Source organism: Arctopsyche grandis, chromosome 7 (genome assembly GCF_051622035.1).
Source record: "Arctopsyche grandis isolate Sample6627 chromosome 7, ASM5162203v2, whole genome shotgun sequence".
Lineage (NCBI taxonomy): Eukaryota > Metazoa > Arthropoda > Insecta > Trichoptera > Hydropsychidae > Arctopsyche > Arctopsyche grandis.
The window spans coordinates 10915733-10937655 of NC_135361.1; the positions used below are offsets into that span (position 1 = coordinate 10915733).

Below are 21923 nucleotides of genomic sequence, written 5' to 3' on the forward strand. Positions count from 1 at the left end.
TTAGAATGCGTTGGTACTTATTCGGCAGCACATGCAACCCATACCAAGTGACAACTAGAGAATAAATAAATAAGTCCATCCTCAACAATGACAGCAAGGACGACAACGACGACAACAACGCCGTCGATGAAATCACCCCCCCTACGGTTTGATTAAGTATAAAAGCGCATTTGATCGAGGCAGAAGGCATCATTCAGTTCTCGCTGACTGCAAAGATATCCTGAAAAACACACCAACCCCCCTCAAATCAACATGTTCAAGCTGGTGGGTTGTATTCCTTGCTATATCCAAAACGCTCTGAAAAGGGCGCGGTCGTTCGTGGGTTAGCGCGCATCGAAGCGTTTTGCCTCTAAATCTTTGAGTCAAATTTTTACTTTTTTGTACCGATATACTGTTCCATTGTCTCCTGAAACATATTATTGTTGTTCAGGATATATAAATAATTCAATAAAGCCCAATTCTGAAAGCGATTTTGCACGATTATCCCTTTTTTATCTTATTTGGCAGGGTTTCAGTTTATTTTTAACGGGATTATTAAAAACACTCTCAGTTTTTCACATATTTAAACGCTCTTAGTTTATTTTAGCGGGATTATTAAATACGTGCTTATATTTAATGTTTGACTACTTTCTTATTTTTTTAAATAAACTAAATATAAAATTTTCACTGTTTGTGTGAGCAATATATGGAATATCGTTGCTTTAGTTTTTCATAGACGATTTAATCGTACAAAACTCTCATTCAAATATATTTTCAATAAAATTTAAATAAATATACTAATATTATTCACCATTTGAAGATAAACAATACACAGTATGAATTTTTAACAATTTTTTTAGTAGATTTTATTACCAATACGATTATATCAAACTAGCTTAATCGCAAAGACGTAACTTTTAAAAGAAATAGTATTATATCGTGTTTTTTTTTTCAAATTAAATTAACTCAAACTACTCAAACTAAAGTATTTAACAATGAATTCTAACCGTTCAAGATCCCTGCCATAATTATGTAAATAGGTAGATCATTTATTTGCTCTTGTTATCTAACACAATATAATAATTCACATGAGCCGTCGACAGGCCTAGTTTTGCATACATTTATATCAATTACCATTAATAGATTCATGTAATTTACAATTACCGCATAATACCTAGATGCATATCCGTATATATTTGCATTAAAGTAATTTAAATTGATATGAAGGTTAACACGTTACCGTCTGTTAACTAATTTATTAATTTTTTTCCAGTTCTTCTTGTTCGCCGTGTTGGCTATGGCCTACGCCAAACCAGCCCTTGTAGCCGCTCCAGTGGCTTATGGAGCCTATAGTGCCTATTCGGCACCTTTGGCCTACAGTGCCTACAGTGGCTACAGCCCTTACAGTGCCTACAGTGCCTATTCTGCTCCTTACGCATATTCTGCACCCTACGCCGCCTACAGCTACCTTTGAGATACCCGCTTCCATACACGTTTCAGAACTATATAACCTGACCGGTACAATGTAACCTTACATTCAGCAACCAGAAAACAATTATATTCATTTAATATATTTTCATTAAAAATTAAAAAAAATATTTTCAAATTCAGATTGTATTGTTTTGCCTCAAAAATGTACATATGTATATATTTTCAGATGAATAAACAAATCTGGCTTACAGCAATATAAATATATTGTTTTTATTCACACATGCTATCATCAAAATGAGACATTAAATTTCCAATTATTTTCATTAACCAACCCACTATAAACTTTCATTACATCTCTTATTTCTACATTTACATAGGTATCATTTATATATCTATGTATGTACATATCTCGTCCATATTTCATCATATCTTATATATCTTACTCATTTCCACTTCAACTTCGACTATCTTTTGAAATCTTTTATTATATGAACACTATTTCAAATCAATGCATCATTTTCTTCCTCATTTCATACGAAGTATTATTTATACATATGGAGGTATCATTTAATATCTACATATCTTGTTCACCTTTCATCCCATATTGTATATTTCCTAAATAGTCTCCATCATTTCAACTTCGACTATATATAAAAACCTTACACACATATTTTATTGTTTGAATACTATTTTATTTCAAATCAATAACAAACATATTTGAATACTATTTCAAATCAATGCATCATTTTCTTCCTATAATCATTTCATATGAAGTAGATTTATACACAGGTATCATTTAAGTATCATCTTGACCACCTTTAATCCTATTTCAATTTCGACTACGTATAAAAACACTACACACATATCTTATATTATATGAATAATATCAATGTATAATTTACTTCTCAATCATCATTTGATATGAAGTATTTTGCTCACATAAAAATGGACACTTTTTCTAAAATCTATAAAAAAGAAAGAACGAATACAAACATGTAATGAATTTAATTAAAATCATATCATTATTATTAAATCTCTATTTTTTAACCATATTTAAACAACTTCAAGAGTGATCTTATATTTAGCATAGATCGAGAAATTTTTTCTAGAAATCTTGGATTTTCCCCAGATTGATCTAAATTTCAGATCATCAAACACAAAAGAAAAACTGCAAAAGAAAACGCTTTTTCATACGATTTTTAATATTTTGACTAGTTTTTGAAAAATAATTTAAATTTCCTATTTATTGTTTTTCGAGTTGATTATTCAAAATTATAAAAATATAACAATAAATACATGTATTAATGTGGACAATGCTGCAAAACTATCATTTCTTAATTCTTATATTAATTTTGGCTGACGTATGTAAGTGTACAAAGAGATAAGTACTGTACATAATTGATATTTTTTCACAGTTTTTTCATTATCAATATGTATATTTGACGTCATCGATGTGTTTTCTATGTTGAAGACAGTGTTTTTATCTCAAAATTGAAACACAATAATTGACAGGTACATTAAGAGCATTCAATACACGAATTGTAAGCATATATGTACATATACATACATACGAGTACTCTTAAAACATTTCACATTAAAATACTCAACAATAAACAGCTAATATATAATTTGAAGATAAGGATCAGATATAGGAACGGGCAATAACTCACCATTAATACTTCTAAATGATACAAATAATACCAGCTAAACACCTGTCAGAAAGCCCAATAATTTCAACATGTCGAATTCATAAAAAAAAAATCCTATTTGGCATTCGACAAACCCTCATGGCCTTTACCAATAACACACTGGTCAAGCAGTGATCTCACCAGATCGATTTGTATTCCGAAAGCGACAACGAGAAGCCACATACATAGATACAATTTTTATTAGCGATCCGATCACGCACGATTACACTTTCGATCTTTTCAAGAATGTGCTAGACCTTGAACTTTGTGCAATCAATTGTCTCAATTTGCATACCGAGTCAATAAAAATGTCGTTGGTTAAATTAAATGTATCAATCGTTGATTTATACTATTATGATTCACTTATAATTATATTTCTCGAGAGTGATTTAGACAATCTCATAATGAGTGCGAGCGGTTTAATTATCATCATAAAGGCGAATCTCCATAAGAATGTCCGGATGTTGCCAATAACGAATATCGATCTAAGGGTGCGTCAATTTAAAATAAAGATAGGCGTGTCTTTAAATATATAAAACAAAGGATTAAATGACATCAATCAATGTTTCAATGATTCTATTAAGTATGTACATACTTCTCAGTGTCAATAATAACTTCCACAATCGGCTGAATGTATTTGTTCTGTTTATACTATCATGATTTCGATGTTTTTATACTTCGATTCTAATTTTTAAAATTTTCAACTACGTACATATTGTACATATATGTATACATAAATATTTATGTATATGTATTGATCTACTATAACATATGTTTATTATATAAAGATAAATGATTCCAAATTTGTTTGACTGTCCGATATGTAAATCCTGATTTTAATTCAGGACCAACAAATTCAGACTTACAGATTACTTATAGATCGTAAAATTTTCTATTATCTTGCAACCAATGAACTGTACATATGTATACTAATGTATGTATATATATATATATATATATATATATATATATATATATATATATATATATATATATATATATATATATATATATATAAATATATATATATATATATATATATATATATATAAATATATATATATATATATATATATATATATATATATATATATATATATATATATATATATATATATATATATATATATATATATATGCATATATATATATATATTTTTTTTAAGAAAATCCAAGCGCTAACGAATTGCTTTTTAATAAAAGTGTAATATGTGGTATTTTATTTTCATGTTTTTTGCTTGAAAAAAAAACTAACAGCAAAAAAGGTTAAAATGAATAATGCTACATTTATTGCATGTGAATATATTGTGGTCGAAACAGATTCAAATTCTAAAATAAATATTTGTATATTATTTTCAAATTGTATATTAAGTATTTGGGTCGCTAATCAAAATATTCTATAATTATATGCGAATTGATTATGATAATATATGTTATATCAGATCTATGTTAATATACATTTATTTATTTATTTATTCTAAACAGACCATTGTGGCATAACAGGAATTCCTAAAGCGCCACAATGGTCAAAAAATATAACACAAAAAAAAAACAAAATAACAATACATAAATGCGATGCATCAATTTGCAAATCAAAATAGAGTAAACCAAATTTAGCTCATCTACATATTTATGGATGTAATCTCGTCAATTCTGTTCATACAATCGAAATTCATATGAAGATAAATCGTAAGTATAAAATGCACATATGAGGAAAGGTATAGTAATACACAATGCAATTATAAATAACTCATTTTATTTATAGGTTTTTTTTATAATTGAGCTGCTATCGTATTGAAAATTGGTTCTAAGAGTGTTCCTTGGGAAATGCAGTCAGATTTTGATTTAATAGTATTTGTTGTAAGCGAGGGGAAGTCCAGCAGAGTAGGCGCTGACGACTGGAGCGCTGACGACGGATTTGAGGATATTGGCGGAGTAGACTTGTGGGGCTACGACAGATCTGACCAAGGGGTTGTAGGCGTTGTAGGCGTTGTAGGCGGATAGGGCTGGAACGGTGTTGTAGGCGGAAAGGGCTGGAAGGGTGTTGTAGGCGGAGATGGCTGGTACTGCGTTGTAGGCAGAGATGGCAGGAACGGCACCGTAGGCAGAAACAGCTGGGTAGGCAGAATAGGCAGATACAGCTGGGACTGCTCCATAGGTGGATACTACTGGGGCAGAGTAAGCCAAAGGTGCTACTACTCCGGGTTTGGCAGAGACGAAAGCCACGAGGGCGGCGAACAACAACTGAAAATAATAATTTTGTAATTTAGAATACATATTTGGGGGTAGTTTCACTTTCGGCGACAGCGACTTGTGACTCGATGAATTAATTACCTAGTCCTGAATCATTCTTTCATCATACATAGACAATTATGGGGTATCAAATTTCATATCAATATTATATAATCTACTTTCCAGAATGTATGTAATGAATTAAATATATTAAATTTATCACTATTAGCCATACTACCACAATTGTGGAGTCTCGGTGATTACAACAAAATGTATATACCTTTCTGGTATAAACACAGATTACCTAAGCACAATCTGCTTTAGATCGTCGAATTTAGAGAGTCTTTAATTAATATTATGTATTAGATGTATTATGAGCATTTATAAGAATTGTAAATAGGTTTTTGAGCTCTTTTTCCTATTATGCTACACATTAACATTATAATAATATAATACTTAAAAAAAATAAATTCAAATTTTTAAATAGAAAATGATCAGTAGATCAGTAGCTAGTAAAATAGATATAAGATGTATTGTGAGCGTAATTTAGTAATAATTAAAATCATTTCAAAATCAAATCAAAAATTTAATGTCACAGGAAGGTTTATGCGCTTAGTCATAATTAGGGATATCAAATTATTCGAGTAGTACTAGGTAGTACCTGCTTGGGTAAGGTTTTATTGTTTGTATTAAAACCTAGTTTTGTATCTTTCTTTACTTACTTTAAGCTACAATGATTCAACCAATTTGTAGTTATTGAATATGTATTTATGATGTTTATGTACATCCTATATAAATTGAATGGTTTCTAAACTATTATACATTAAACTATCATTATTAAACTATTATACAATTCAAGATGTCTATACTCTTTAATAATAAATACACATTATCAATGCAAAATTTGCTTAACACCGTCTGCTTTATAGAGTATTTAATTAAAAATAATATAACCATATATATAAAATTTATTATGATTGTTTATAATAGTTATGAATTGGTTTTAAAGCTCTTTTACAATTATGCTGTATACACTAAAATTAAAATAAGATAATATTGAATACACTAACAGAAACAATAATTTGTTAAATAGAAAATTATCACTGGATCATTTAGTATTATAATAGATCTAAATTATATTGTGAATATAAATTATAAACAATAAAAGCCTTAAAAACCAAAATAAAAACGATTAGACAATAACATATACATATGTACTTCATAGATAAACATATAATTCAAAAGATTAAATTTATGTGTGTATGTATATACAAAGGAATACTTATTTATAAATAAGATACGTGGATAATGTGCTAATTTTAAGATTCCCCTATTCGGCTATAAACAGTTCAAAAATGGTTACTAATAAACTAGCCTTCCCAAATTGATATTTTTCCGAAATAATACTGTTTATGAATAAAACACTGTGTCTATATGTATGTACAATATAATTTAATTTTGATATTTTAATTTTATCTTCTTTGCAATTTTGATTCCAAATAAAAAGAATGTAATGTTATATTTTCTTCGTAGAATGATTGCGCTCTATATAAATCCGAGCAACTATAACAAACGTTCCAGGGGTTAAAAAACTGAAAAGTGGTTTATATTTAGCGATTTAAAAAGCTGAAATACCTGTTCCAAGATAGTTATCTCACATGTTAAACTATGGCACGCTACTGAAATGAATCAGGACGCCGATATAATTTTACGCAATAAATTTTGATGGGCTAAGCAACTACATAGCTTTGAAGTTTGAAATATAAATTTTAATTTAGAAGCGGTTAGTGTTTCCGATTGAAAATTTAGTAAACATATGTGTACACTTACGAATTTGTACATTTTGGGTTGAGGTTTTGGAAGTCTTTCAACTGAAGGACCGAAATGGTTTGATGAAACTCACGCACGTTCGCGGTCTTTTATACGTTTAGATGTAAGGAAATGGAAAATTCATAATTTAGATCGATATTACAAAGTACATAAAAATTCGTACGAACATTGTAGAATAAATTCGCAATAAACTGGTTTTCGAACGTAAATTGATCATAGGCGAAAAAATCAAGCAAGGTCGCGCTCTTAAACAGTTAACTGCCTACGTATGAAAAAATGTTTAATTTTTTTTTTAGTTTTAGCTCAATTGTTTGATTACATTCGTTCGTCGACGCGGATCGTTTCTTTGATGACTCGAAAAAAAAAATATAATTAAAATTTATAGCTTAAAAATTTAACCTTGATGGAATTCGTTCGGAGAAAATTGTTAGATAATCAAAGAAAACTCATTTTAACACGAAAAAAATATTTAATAAACTTCGTATGTTTGCTATGTAAAAAATAGTAGGAGGTCAACTTCAGAATGAAATAAAAATAATTGAACTCTCTTGAAATTTATTTCTGGAATCCAACGATTCTTAGAAAACGTAAAACAAATATAATATTAACGTGCATATAATTTTCATCTACAGTATAAAAACATAATTCCTAAATCATTGATTCATGAAAATAATAATAAATGAATTATTTCCTTAATTTTTTCTAAAAGATTTTCATTGCTTTTAAATTATATTTACAATACATTTCAAGTTTATTCTAACAGTTATTGCAGCCGAGTGATCATTATCCATTTTACACATGTTCTCTTATTTTTATTCTGGTAAAATAATTCTCATTGTATGGTTATATTTAATATATAATTAGGAATGGCACAATATCTTACTTTATTTTTAAAAATAATGCAATTAAAAACTACATAGATTCTTCTGATAGATATAATTTTTTATAATTGGTGAAATTGTTACATATATCTTATTTAATCGTGTTCACATTCTTTGAAGGTGAAAATCTGATTTGTGACATCCTGTTGCATTGCGTCGTCCATTATTGTCGGATTCTAGAAGGTTGTCGGAATTTCCGCAATATTTACGACTTCAAATTATTATATAAATATGTACATACATACATATGTATGTATGTATATGTCATTTTACTTTTAGTCACCCTTCATCATTTAATTACTTTTATATATGTATATATAGATAGCTTTAATTGGATAATTCATGGTACAATTGCGATTTACATGGCTGTTTTCAACGTATGCTTAACGCGTACTTTCATTCCTAGAAAACTAGCTCCATTTGTCTCATCTAACCTCATTACTTAAATTAGCACACTAATTCTACTGATTTCCACACATTTTATTGACATTATGAGCTACGAATAGCATTAAATCTGAAAATGAATGTATCCAGATAACTATAAATTCTGCACATGAAACTAAACCGTTATATTTTTTTCGTAGACAACTACATACATATGTACATACATTTATATAAAAATTTTATTGACTAAAAAAGAATACCGTTAAAAAACGCGCTTAAAATTATGAAACAATAGAATAATATATCACTGACTGAATATCAACTTAAACGAGTAATAATAATAATATTCATTGCATATTTTATGCATCATATTGTTGTTCAATCGATGTATAGAAATTGTACAACTGTTTTTCATCTTTTACAAACTATGCTAATGCAGAGCATACATAACTTTTAAAACCAAAAACACGTAATGTGTGAAGTTTCATAAATTTTAAAAATTGCGATTATAAATTTACTCACTAATTAAAAGCGACTCAAGCTCTTTCACGTAAAAAATAACTAAGCTTCTAAAAATGTAATGATATTTTTTTTACAAATTACCTTTTACATTGTACGATAGTATTCACTATCAATATATTGATGTTGTCAAGATAATATTAGTGTAATTTGATCTTTTTCGAAAATCAACCATAACTATATTTGGGCCTGCTGTAAAGCAATCTTTAGTGACTTTATCAACATTGGTATGTATCTTTATGCATTTAATGTTTTACGATTTAGATCATCTCAAGGATGACGATGGCAAATCAAATGGTGGTAGACATTTTGTCTGCGATAAGGAAAACTCGCTAATTAATCTTTTATCAAACAAAAAAATATTCTATCAAATGAAACTTAGGGATTGTGTTGATAAAACAAATAAATTTCGCAACTGCCTATATAAAAGTAAAACTTATAAAAAAGTGGAGACCTATGTATGTACATATAAGGGAAAGTACCACTTTCGGTAAACGTAAAATTTTGATGAAAAATTACAACGTAGCGATAAAAAATTCAGTAACTTAAACTAAGTTTCTGTTTGATAGAATTAATGGTGTTTGAATTTTCAGAGTGACGCTAGTTTTGTGACAATAGCTTTGTCACAAAAGCTTTTAGTAAGTCCTCCCTTACTAAACCGCTGTCCCAAAAACATGTTGAATTCAATCCTCACACCGCAAATCCATTATATTTGTTATGACCAAATCAATGAGAGAGAGCTTGATAAATCATTCACTCTTGTTGCTTCCGTCAATTTTTGTTTAAAACCCAATTCATTTACCCACTTTCTCATCTTTTTTACATAAAATTCCTCTGTCTGTAACCAATTAAAATTCCAGTCCCCAAACATAATTATATATTTACTCACATCTATACTTCTTTCACTCAATTCTTCTAAAAATTTAAGAAATCTTCCAGTTCTACCATTCGGAGAGCGGTAAATGACTACCAAAAACACAGTAACTCCATTCACAAGCATATCCACACCAATTGTCCAAAACTCACCATCAACCTTATTAACTATTACATTACAATAGCTTATATCCTCCCTTAAATACAATAGTATCCCACCCGTATGTCTAGAATTAGAGTCACACCTCAAAACACAATATCCATCCATATTCAGCTCAAAATCTTCAAAGTCACTGATGACATGCGTTTCACTTAAACCTATAAATAATGGTTTTTCACTTACAATTAAACTGAAAACCTCATCCTTATTAGCAAAAAAACTTTATACATTTAAATAATAATTAAAATCATTTCAAAATCAAATCAAAAATTGAATGTCGCAGGAAGGCTTATGCGCTTAGTCATAATTAGGGATGCCAAATTATTCGAGTAGTACTATGTAGTACCTGCTTGGGTAAGGATTTATTGTTTGTGTTAAAACCTAGTTCTGTATCATTCTTTCTTTACTTACTAGTCTTTTTTCTATCCATCCTTACTTAAGTAGGCACTCGTACAACTCGGGGACTGAAAAGTCGAGTAAGTTGGCATTCCTAGTCAATTAATATCGCTGTTATTGAAATTGGAACGTTTATGATTTTACACATAACACATCTACACTATCCTATAATATATAATAAAAATTAAATTTAAGCTACAATGATTCAACCAATTTGAAGGTATTGAATATGTACATATTTACGATGTTTATGTACATCCTATATAAATTGAATGGTTTTTAAACTATTATACCTACAGATGTACATATTAAATACAAGATACAATACTCTTTAATAGGGATCCCAATCGAATATTCGAATATTCGAGTATTCGAATTATTCGTCTGATTTTTCAGCCATTCGTTATTCGAATATTTCATCAACTATTCGAATATTATTCGTGTATATATTTTTTTATAAACTAAATAAACAAAATCAACATGAAAAGAGTGATGACGAAGAAACCGACGATTATGAAGAAAATGAAATATATAATGGTGATAATTGTGATAAAAATGAAGATAATGAAGAAGATGAAATGTCTACATGAAAAGAAACAGATTTGTATTTATTAAATACGGAAATGTTTGAAACTTTCCGATCGATAATAATCTCAACGAAATTTTAGAAAACATCAGAAAAATAATACGAATATTTAAGAAGTCACCGGCGAAATATACATTTTTACAAGAAATCATAATGAATAAAGAAAATAAAAAAATTAGATTATAAATTATTATTGGCTGTAAAAACGAGGTGGAATTCAATTGGCAACTATGATAAGATAATTAATTCAAATTTATGCCTAATTTCCTTTTTTTTTAATTTTCGAATATATTCGAATATTTGAATAGCTTTTGATTTACTATTCGATATTCGAATAGTTGAAGTCGATGAATTCGGGATCCCTACTCTTTAAGAATAAATACACATTGCCTATACAAAATTTGTTTAAGATCGTCTGATCGTCTTAAGATAAATTTAAGCTACAAGGATTCAACCAATTTGTATTTGTATTGTGAACATTATTTAGTAATAATAAAAAGCATTTAAAAATCAAAACTCAAATGTAGGTATACATCCACGTCAAGTGATTTTGATTTTTTTTTCGTTGATTTTCTTTTTAATGGTTTCATCCAATGTGTGCTTATGGGTTTTGATTGTGCATATAAGAAAACAAATGTATTGAATTGCTGTTATTTATTTATTTTGCTGTGATTCTATTGAAAATATGTTTTTTGATCGAAAAGAAAAACATGTATAAAACACATTATTTAAAAAAAACTGTTGTCATATATAAATATGAACGGATTGAACTAGAAAGAGAGATTGTGGCAGTCTAGCTTAGAAGTATTTGACTCCGGCGTATCCGGCGTATGGGTATCCGGCGGTGTAGGCAACTGGAGAAGCGACAGCTGGGTAGGCACTGTAGGCAGAAACGGCTCCGGGGTAGGCACCGGCATAGGCACCGGGATAGGCACTGTAGGCAGATACGGCTGGGTAGGCAGAATAGGCAGCTGGGACACCTCCATATGTGGAGACTACTGGGGCAGAGTAGGCCAAAGGCGCTATTACTCCGGGCTTGGCGGAGACGAAAGCCACGAGGGCGGCGAACAACAACTGAAAATAATAATTTCATCATTTAAAATACATCTCAAAATCATAAATCTATCATAAAACATAATTATGTATATGTATATTGTATGTGTATTTGCCGAAAGTTGTTTATTTGTCTGTTCATACTCGTCGATCAATGTGACGCAAGTTCTATACGTTTATAATTGAAATTGATTCAACAGTTTTTAAATTGACCGGTAGGTGACTCTGGTATATTAATAATAAAATTTTAATTAACTTTGGTACAATCACTTGCTTATTAAACTTTGACGGGCAAAATACTATGATAGTCTAATATATAATTTCGAAAGAGACTTTGTTACTAGGTCTGGGTCACTGCATCGAAAGTCGAAAGCCGAAAGATCGAAAATAATGTATGCATGGTAAACTCTACTATATATGTATGGTAATACTACCCGCTCTTCATATGTATGCATGGTAAATGGACTATTTGACGGGTTGAAAACCAGACTGGTACAAGTGACATTTTAAAAAAAAATCTGGTATAAGTGCTAAAATAATAATGTATATATATGAAATGCTATTATTTTGGCACTTAAAACAGCTTTTTTTTAAAAAAATGTCACTTGTACCAGTCTGGTTTACAGCCCGTCATTTCATATATTGTCTTTCGACAATACGACTTTCGATCAGGTCACTTTCGTTGCAGTGACGGCCACCGTTTGTAACTATGTATGTATGTATGTAAGGTTTGTTGGGAGCATCGGAAACAAATCAATGTTGCTATAACGACAAATCAAAGTTTCTATGATTTAAATAAATTTAATAAATGTTTACTATTAGATTGTTTTGCCATGTTTTATTATATTTTTATTATATTTGCCATTTATATTACAAATACCGAGCGAAGCCGGGTAAAACCATTAGTATATAATAAAATTTATTGTTTAATATAAAAAAAATTGCTGATTCATTATGCAATTAATTAGCAAACTAGAGCCAAAGGCAAGTATTTGCCTTTGGCTCTAGTTTATTAATTAAGTTTATTTAATTAAGTCGTTTTTGAACTTTCTCAGTATAAGAAATCTAACTTCAAAGTTGTTATGGTACAGTTAAGTAACGAGTGTTGTAATATGAAGAATTTTCGCTTGCAAATTTAATAACGTAAGTTTTGAACAGAGTTGTATACAAAATTTTAAAACTAATATAATATGTAATTCAATACTTTTTTGAACTCTCACGGTGCTTCGAAAACTGTCGATAGTTAAACTAAAATTAAAATTTCTTGAAAGTCTTAAGTTATGAAATATTATATTTTACTACTACATATTACATACTGTTGATGTATTCAAATTTATATAAAAACATTCTATATATGTACAATCATATAATGAAATAAAAATATCAATATCTCAAATAAATTGAATTGTATCAAATTTCAATTTAAATCCAACTGTTTATATGTATACAGTTCAATGACTTTCAAGTGAAATATAATATCTTTAACGTGCTCGATTTCTCTACAGATTTTTCAGCATTTGTGGGTTTGTATAAATAGTTGGATGAATATTATACTCACGAATTTGAACATTTTGAAGTTTGGGGGGTTTTGTCTTTCGTGTTCCGAGGACAGGAATCGAATGATGTCTACTCGGACGATTCGTGTACCTTATATACTGTGTCTTGGCCAGGATACGAACGTGGTTCAGGTGGAATTAATTATCAAAGTTAGCAATGTAGTCCCACAGAATCGGAAGAACAGGTTTCTAAATGACAATAACCATGGCTGTTGGGTGTGTGCTAAAAAAAAAGCGGGAGTCGCACTCTAAGGCATCGCAGATACCATTTTTTTCAGATCGACAAAGTTTTTTGTTACATTTTGTATGTATGTAGAGTTGATTCGGAAGGTCAATGCCGATATGGACGAGGAATAATTACGTAACGATGACAATACAGGTGCTCCAGATTTAAATGTATCGCAATGTAACAATCGGCCATTCCATATACGTATGTACATATGTGTGGAAGTTTTAAATGTCTCTTTTCAATGATGAAATGGTGGTTTTTCGATGTTTTATGACCTTGTGGTATGAATGGGAAGGTTAGGAGATGTTGAGTTCAACACTTGACGCCTGATCTTTTTACTGATAATAGTCGATATTTCAAAGCGTGCTTGTGTAGACACAATGTAAAATTTAACTTGAATTTTTTTGGCCCTGCAAAAAATCTATATATCTATTAAGATAAATGGGGATTGCTAATTGAATTTGAAAATTAGCAGTAGTGAGTTGGTAATGAAAACATTAACAATACAGGCGGTTCAAGATAACGTCATTGGTAGGAAATAGCTTCGGAGGAAAACCTTATGAAAATGCATTTTCTATATTTTTTGTAATAATATAGTATGTTTGAAGGTTGAGTTTTGATATTTTATTTAATACTTTGTAAATTGCGCCACTCAATACTCTGAAAACTTTAATGAAATAAAATATTATATAATAAATTGAAGAAAGTTTCAATTTGTTGATTAAACACTGAATAAACTACCGTTAACGAGATATTTTTAAGTAAGTTTTCAAATTATATTGCATTTGTATTGCATATTGATGGATTACAATATTTAACAAGGCGTTGCTCGAGCAGATGAAAGGTCGTGTTGAAATTCAGTAGTTCACAAACTACATATCTATATACATACATATGTTTGCTTAAGTACCACGAATTGTTATTACAAATTTGGTAGTTTAAAGTTGAAAACCATATATTTAAAATTAAAGAATATTAATTTAAATATACATATGTATATTACATATATGCCATCATAATTGAAAGTGGCATAAGTCTACTTTTCTTCATTTTGAGAAACATCTCGCAAAACATTAAATGTAATGTTTTGCGTGTAACAATATTTAAAAATACGGGTTGCTTGTAATACGCTTATTCTGCTTTTCAAGAAATGATAACAATTTGTGAATTGAGTCAAACAGAAATAGTGGTCTTGAAACTGAAAATTGAACTTTCAAATATAATGACTCATATAGTTTAATATATGGTTTAATAAAGAAGTTGACAAAACATCTAAGTTGGAACATTTTAAGACACACTTTCTTCTGGAGTACTTTTTCAAACACTTTTTGTTATTAATCCACAAGAATAGTCGAAATATGATATAGTGTGTATACAAAAAATAGTGTGGCCAGAACGCTATCCCAATAAACATGTTTCAACAGAAAATACTCAATATAAAATAGTATTAACAGTGGGAAAAAATCCCATGTGAAAATACGTACTTTTGACTTTGATTTGAACTGGACGACTACTTAGAGAGATTTGAAAGCTGAAAAGTACTACAAATGAAAGATACAATACCCGACTATAGATTCCAATATTAATTTTGAACAGGAAATTGACAAATTTTGAGACATCGACCGAACAACACCAACATATAGAAAAATCGCGCGATTTAAAAAACACATACATATCTCCGAATCTCGATCCAGTCAACATTTTTTATTACCAGATTCGTATTTATTGGGTATAGATCTATAAGAAAAGTCATATCTCGTCTCTGAACCAAAAAAAAGTCGTCATTTGTCAAACAGTATAATTACTGACCTTTTAATTTAAAGGCTTCTGACTAAAACGAACATACATATATGTAGAAGTCTGCAATTTTACTATCAATATTATGAATTCCGTTCGATTTTGCCAGACTGTTAATTGCATAAGATAATATTAAACGATTTAAAAGCTTGTCCATCGAAAAGTTCACAATTCTCGTTATCAAAAAAATTTATTCAATACGCCCACAATATACGTTCGACAATGCGTAGGTCTGGCACCTCTATGTAATATTCCATCGAACAAACAAAAGAAGAATAATCTAAAAACTGACGACTTGTTTTTGCCCAAGTGTAATGTATTTGTTGTTGTCCCCGAAATAACCTTCAAAAGTAAAATTTCTATATTTATAACGTACTTAATACGAAGTTTCTCGCGTTATTATAAATCATTAGTATTATATCACTTTGACAACTATCTAATACAACAAAAGTTTTGACCGATTGCGCCACCGACTGAGCGAAATGGCAATACCTAAATGTTCTTCGAACGAGATTCGATCACGTTCTAAATGTCACCTGTTCATTGTAAGTCGTGTGATGAAGATATATTATGTACAACAATATGTGGTACTTCGCGATACGCACATTTTTAAATATATGATAAAATAAATAACAACCGAGTATATTTTCATCGAATCTCTAACGGTGAGTGTTTTGATACGAGAATTAATCGGTTCAAACCGGTTCTTGAAGAATAATAACGAATTTCCTTCGTAGGAAGGATTCAACGACCAAAGCATCATATTGTTTTTCCTTGTTTTCATTCTGAAAATAGAGTTTTTCTTCATCAAAACAAAATACGCGTTATATGATTTCATTCGTCGCTTCTGTAAAAGCAATCAAAACAGATTTTACATTAAATTTGTTTATTCGTTATATATATTTGGTGTTTATGTCTATTTCATACATATAGGGCTTGACGCGGTTAAATTAAATTTCCATTTTTAAATATGGGGCTTGATGTTGGTAAATTGAATCACATAAACAAATGTTTGTTTGTAAAGGAACAAAAAACATTAATTACGCTCGTGTTATTTTACGTTTAATTTTTCTTATACAATTTATAATATAATATATATAATTATATATAAAACATATACGTTCGAAAGCCGAAATAATTTAAGGACAACTGAAAATTTGTTTTTACAATGCCGTATAGTAGATTTGCACATCGCATAATTCACACTTGGCATTTAAAAAAAGTCTAACAAAATTTTTATCGCAACGTCTTATTGTTCTATTAATTTAATTTTAATTTTAAGTAAAGTATATACATGTATTAATAATGTGGTATTTCAATTAATCCCCTTTTAATTTATCAGAGGAAAACGTTTCTGGCGGAAAGAATTTCACGAAACATCAAAGTTGAGTCTTTATATATATATATATATATATATATATATATATATATATATATATATATATATATATATATATATATATATATATATATATATATATATATATATATATATATACATACATATATGCATGCTTTCATTCTGCTTTACCTTTTCTTTTAAATGTGCACAATATTTTTTAATTAAATACAATATTATTATTTATAACAGCTAAATAATAATAATTCATTTTTAAAATTCATAGCATGATTTTATGTCATATTATTGAAATGTGTGGTTTTTTTTTAATTGGCTTATTTGACATATTTGACTTTTTTTGTAACCTTAACATTCTTAAATATTTAACTTGAATTTTGTTGTGCGAATCATTCAATTTAAACACACGATAAATTTCAACTAAAAGCATTGACAAGGCTAAATATTGGAAACATCGCGTTTAAAACTCTTTTAAAATCGCATTCATAGCTATAAGATTTATTACATCCATATGCAGATAGCAAAAATAACAAAGGACACTTATGATATACAAAAGGGACAAAGTACAGCGATAATTCAAGGTTTATATTGTTACATAATAATATTATATCCTGATTTGAGACGTACGGGCATGTGCAATAAAATGATTTGTTATAAAATGACTATTGAATTTTTACATTTGACAAGTTGTACAATTAGATTTATATAGTTTTTTTTTCGATAAATCTATCAAGCAAAAGAAAAAGCAAGGTCTATATTACGTATACAGTGGACAATTTGTCTTGAATGAATTGGTTAAACTTAATACGCTGTTAGTTTAAATGTTTGATATTATGGTATTCTTTTTAATCTAGAAACGAAATACAGACGTTGCATACATTTATTATATTGTAAATTGTTATAAAAAGTGCAAAATTCCTAATATTTAAATCAACGCAACTTAACGACGTACAATTTTAAACTATGGCTTGTCGAAAATTAGCTGCCATCGTCTATTATATTATATATTATGTCATCGGATAGACGATAGAGAACACCTAGGTTGAAAAAAAATACCTTTGTGTCAGCACAAAAATAAATACCTATTCGAAAACGTCCAAACATCGCCATGAAAAATGTATCGGTACCTTAATTTATTGGAACGATTTTCAAGTGTGGGCAAAAGCATCGCTAAAAAAAACCGCTACAGATTCGGATCGGACAGGTTTTTATTATGCGGATCTATTTTGCATAAATTTGCCTTAAATTGAGAATTCATATGTGAACATTTGATTTATCGCATGATTGAATTCAAAAAGTTCTCGAAGGGAGAATTTCCAGGGAATTATAACGGGATGCCAATATTTAAAATTCGTGCCGAAATTGAATATTTTTGTTCATTGATGAAGTATTCGAACATCAGCTTTGAAAGTTCAACGCTCGATTCGTGTAATACGCTATTTAATTTTTCAAAAGCGATAATAATTGTATAACTGAAATGGTATGAGGAAGGTTTAACTTAAACTCAACTCAGGTAAATAAATATACATATGTACCGTTCAAAAGGAAAACATTTGAACTTGAATTTTATTTAATCTTCATACTCAAACGTTCATATTTTTACTGACGTCATATGTATATATTAATATCTGGAAAAGCGTGACATTTTCATGAAATGAAAAATGTCATATTGATCAAGAACACGCTCTATACTACGCCAACACACGTTCAGGAAGTTTCAGTTTGAATAATTCAACGATAAAATTGCACAACGTCGATGAACACGACATGTACGCCTGCATCGTAACAGCACAAGACCAATTGGCATATCGATGACATTTTTTACAACATAAACCAAACCACAAACGAAATTCTCAAAATGAAATAGATCGACCTGTCGATGCAAGTGCAATATCGCTTGCACAATAGGAGACGACCTGTGAACAATTCCGATGAGAGATTTGCACTGATAGGCATTGCCTTGAATCGAGGAACACTTTGACAATATTTTAAGTGAGATCAAGTGATCTTTTTAGCGGCAAAGTTCACAAGAACCGGAATCGGAATATCCACGTTTAGCCTTTGCGTTGATGGAATGCGTGCACGAGCTATCCCGGTACAACGTTCGAATTGTGTATGTGATTCTTATGGTGTGTGTTATGGCATATGGTATGGTACAATTTGTACGTGTGTGTATGTCATCAGTAAGTTCGTGTCGAAAATGAACCAGTTCATTCTTCCACCGTCGGCATATGACCATTTCCACCTATTTTTCATATTTTTTGTGTATATAAGGGGACAGTCGCACAGAGAAACCATCACAAGTTTTCCGTCTTCAACCAGACTCAAACACAACCCTTCACACAACCATGTTCAAATTCGTAAGAATAAATACATATATAAATCATTTTTAATATAGACGTGTAGTCTCAGTAGAAAAACCCAACTACCCTCAATCAGTGATAAAAAATAGATATATCTAAAAGATGCGTTCATACAAGGTGTCTGTCTATTCAATCATATTGCAAATCCTTATAACTTTTAATTTTGACTGAAATGTCTTTTATTTTCAAATATACATACATACATCAAATCAAATCCAAACAATTTAGATTTTACCACGTATAATATATTGAAAATTTGCATATGCATATTTACCGTTAATAAATTTATTGGCATTGTAATGAACATCCTCAAAAATATCCCTCAAACAGTATTTTAAAATCAAATGATAGCAATTTCCATCTACCAAATCGAGGATACAAATTTTGTTTTTAAAGATTCAACCCCTGAATTTGTGACTTTAAAATCCGACGTAGCCTCCAAGCAATGACCCTCAAATCAACAATCGTTTACGAAACGCTCTTCGCGGTACATAATCATTAAGAATGGGTTGCGTTAATATTCAAACGAGCCACCATTAGGAGGCCGTGCTATAATTTGAAGGCTTGCGTACTGAAAAACCGCAATGTGACTAAATCGTTTTGTATTTGGGCTACGAGCTGAAAGTTCCATGCCAAAAATAGAAATGACTAAAAAATTATTTAATGAAATGGATAATAGAAAGTCAGTTTAAATCTCCTTTTACTATAATTATATGCGTTTTTTCAATCACACGGCCATTTTTTTTTTAATTTTCTATATTCATCCGATAATACGCACAGTTAATTCAACACAAAAATTGCACCACTCCCTATTCATGTTCTATAATTTAGTGTTTTCCAAAATACGCGTACCCACACGATACTCGAGAGATTTAAGGGGTACGGGGAGTCTTAAACAAATAGGCAAAATAAATACACTTTTGAATAAATGAGAATTTTTTCCCCACAAATCTGTAATATGATAATTTATAAAACGCAAAAAAATAGCAGACAGGTTTAAAAATAAACAAAATGAACCGACTTGAGCTAAAGTTACACATTCTTCTGAATGTTCAGTTCTGTCTATTTGATATCATATACAGATACATGAGTATAACAGTCACACAAAAACTCTCTATTCCCTATATATTAAAAAAATATCAAAAATTGAGGTACCTTAGTCAAATCTATACTCCAATGTGGGTAGAAGCTTACAAGCTTGGGAGTATAGTTATGATTTCATCCTATGTTTATTAAACAGCAACTAAAATCCCTACTGCCTATGATTTCTAAAATGTTGTATCTTTACTTTCAGCTGTTGTTCGCCGCCCTCGTGGCTTTCGTATCAGCCAAACCAGGAGTAGTATCTCCAGTGGCGTACACATCCCAAGTAGTGTCAGCGTATAGTGGTGCTCCAGTAGTTTCCGCATACGGAGCTGCTGCCCCTTACGTTTCAGCTTATGGAGCATCTGCCCCATACGTATCAGCTTATGGAGCTGCTGCCCCATACGTATCAGCTTATGGAGCTGCTGCTTCCCCAGTAGTGTCAGCCTATGGTGCAACCTATGGTGCAGCTTCCCCATACGTGTCTGCCTACAGTGCCTACCCAGGATACAGTGGTCTTCCAGCAGTGTCAGCCTACAATCCCTATGTTAGGTCGCCACTTGCCTATTCCGCCTACTCTTCCGGACTTCCTCTCGCCTATCCTTCCTATTAATTCTTCGATCAATGTAAATATACCTCTCGTTCAGTATCTTAATTAATTTATAATGTAAATTTATATAAATAAATTTAATGATCATATAAAATTTACCTTGTGCCTTTTCTTCTTTGTTGCGCTAATGCGCATTCTTCGCTTTGTTATTTAATGTTTTTGTGTTTCTTTGGGATAATTATGCGAAGAAGATGCTAATTACGCCACTATTGGTTTTTAAAGGAAAAAATTACACGCTCTTTTCACTAAATTTGAATGCGAAATTGTTTTAAAAATCTTCAGAACATTGACCGTGAAAGAAATTTACAGCGTGAAAATAGTACACACATAGAAAATGAAACAATGTTTACGGTTCTTTTGCTTTTTTTTTTTAAATCATTTACTACTTCTATGTCTCATATAATTACTGGACTGAATCTGTTTTCTTATACACATTTGAAAGACACGTCGTTGATTATTTTAACGATACTTAAAAAATACTGAAACCGGCGCACCGATGACAATTCAGCGCAAAATCAATTTTTTCAATAAGTTTCAAATGCGATTTCAAAAATAATTACTGTATTGAAATTGTCGGTCATATCTACATGATAATTTCATAAGTGCGAATAAATTTATTTGAATTTCAATACAGTTATTATTTTGCGCTGAATTGTCATCCGCTGAGTTGTCGTTGCGCTGAGTTGTCTGCGCCGAAAGGTCGGCGCTAAGTTTGTTTGCGCTGATTTGTCGTGCCACCACTGAAACCATATAAAGTTCCTTAAATAAAACGAAGTAGGTATATGAAATTAAATTAAAAACGATGGTAAAGTTTCATGAGTTTTATGTAGTATTTAAAACCATAAAATGAGAAAGAAATTATGAAAATATCTAGTAAAAATCTGGTTATAAAAATAATAATATTATTAATTTAAGT

At 30.0% G+C, this 21923-nt stretch overlaps 5 protein-coding genes across 5 annotated transcripts in view; 3 read left to right on the forward strand and 2 right to left on the reverse strand.

The window, feature by feature from the left end:
* LOC143914760 (uncharacterized) overlaps positions 1-21923 on the forward strand; it is a 1424209-nt gene that overhangs the window by 847802 nt on the left and 554484 nt on the right. The gene's annotated exons all lie outside the window — the stretch shown is intronic.
* Positions 165-1670, forward strand: LOC143914555 (uncharacterized). The gene is made up of 2 exons (XM_077434815.1): positions 165-264; positions 1253-1670. The coding sequence occupies exons 1-2, from the start codon at positions 253-255 to the stop codon at positions 1451-1453; spliced, it is 213 nt and encodes a 70-aa protein (XP_077290941.1). The 5' UTR covers positions 165-252; the 3' UTR covers positions 1454-1670.
* Positions 4873-7218, reverse strand: LOC143914549 (uncharacterized). The gene is made up of 2 exons (XM_077434811.1): positions 7161-7218; positions 4873-5342 (listed from the first exon to the last, which is right to left on the reverse strand). Exons 1-2 carry the CDS (start codon positions 7170-7172, stop codon positions 4944-4946), a joined length of 411 nt encoding a protein of 136 aa, XP_077290937.1. The 5' UTR covers positions 7173-7218; the 3' UTR covers positions 4873-4943.
* On the reverse strand, positions 11601-13791 carry LOC143914550 (uncharacterized). Its single transcript, XM_077434812.1, has 2 exons — positions 13571-13791; positions 11601-12033 (listed from the first exon to the last, which is right to left on the reverse strand). Exons 1-2 carry the CDS (start codon positions 13580-13582, stop codon positions 11758-11760), a joined length of 288 nt encoding a protein of 95 aa, XP_077290938.1. The 5' UTR covers positions 13583-13791; the 3' UTR covers positions 11601-11757.
* LOC143914684 (uncharacterized) lies at positions 19254-21103 on the forward strand. The gene is made up of 2 exons (XM_077434977.1): positions 19254-19311; positions 20609-21103. The coding sequence occupies exons 1-2, from the start codon at positions 19300-19302 to the stop codon at positions 21008-21010; spliced, it is 414 nt and encodes a 137-aa protein (XP_077291103.1). The 5' UTR covers positions 19254-19299; the 3' UTR covers positions 21011-21103.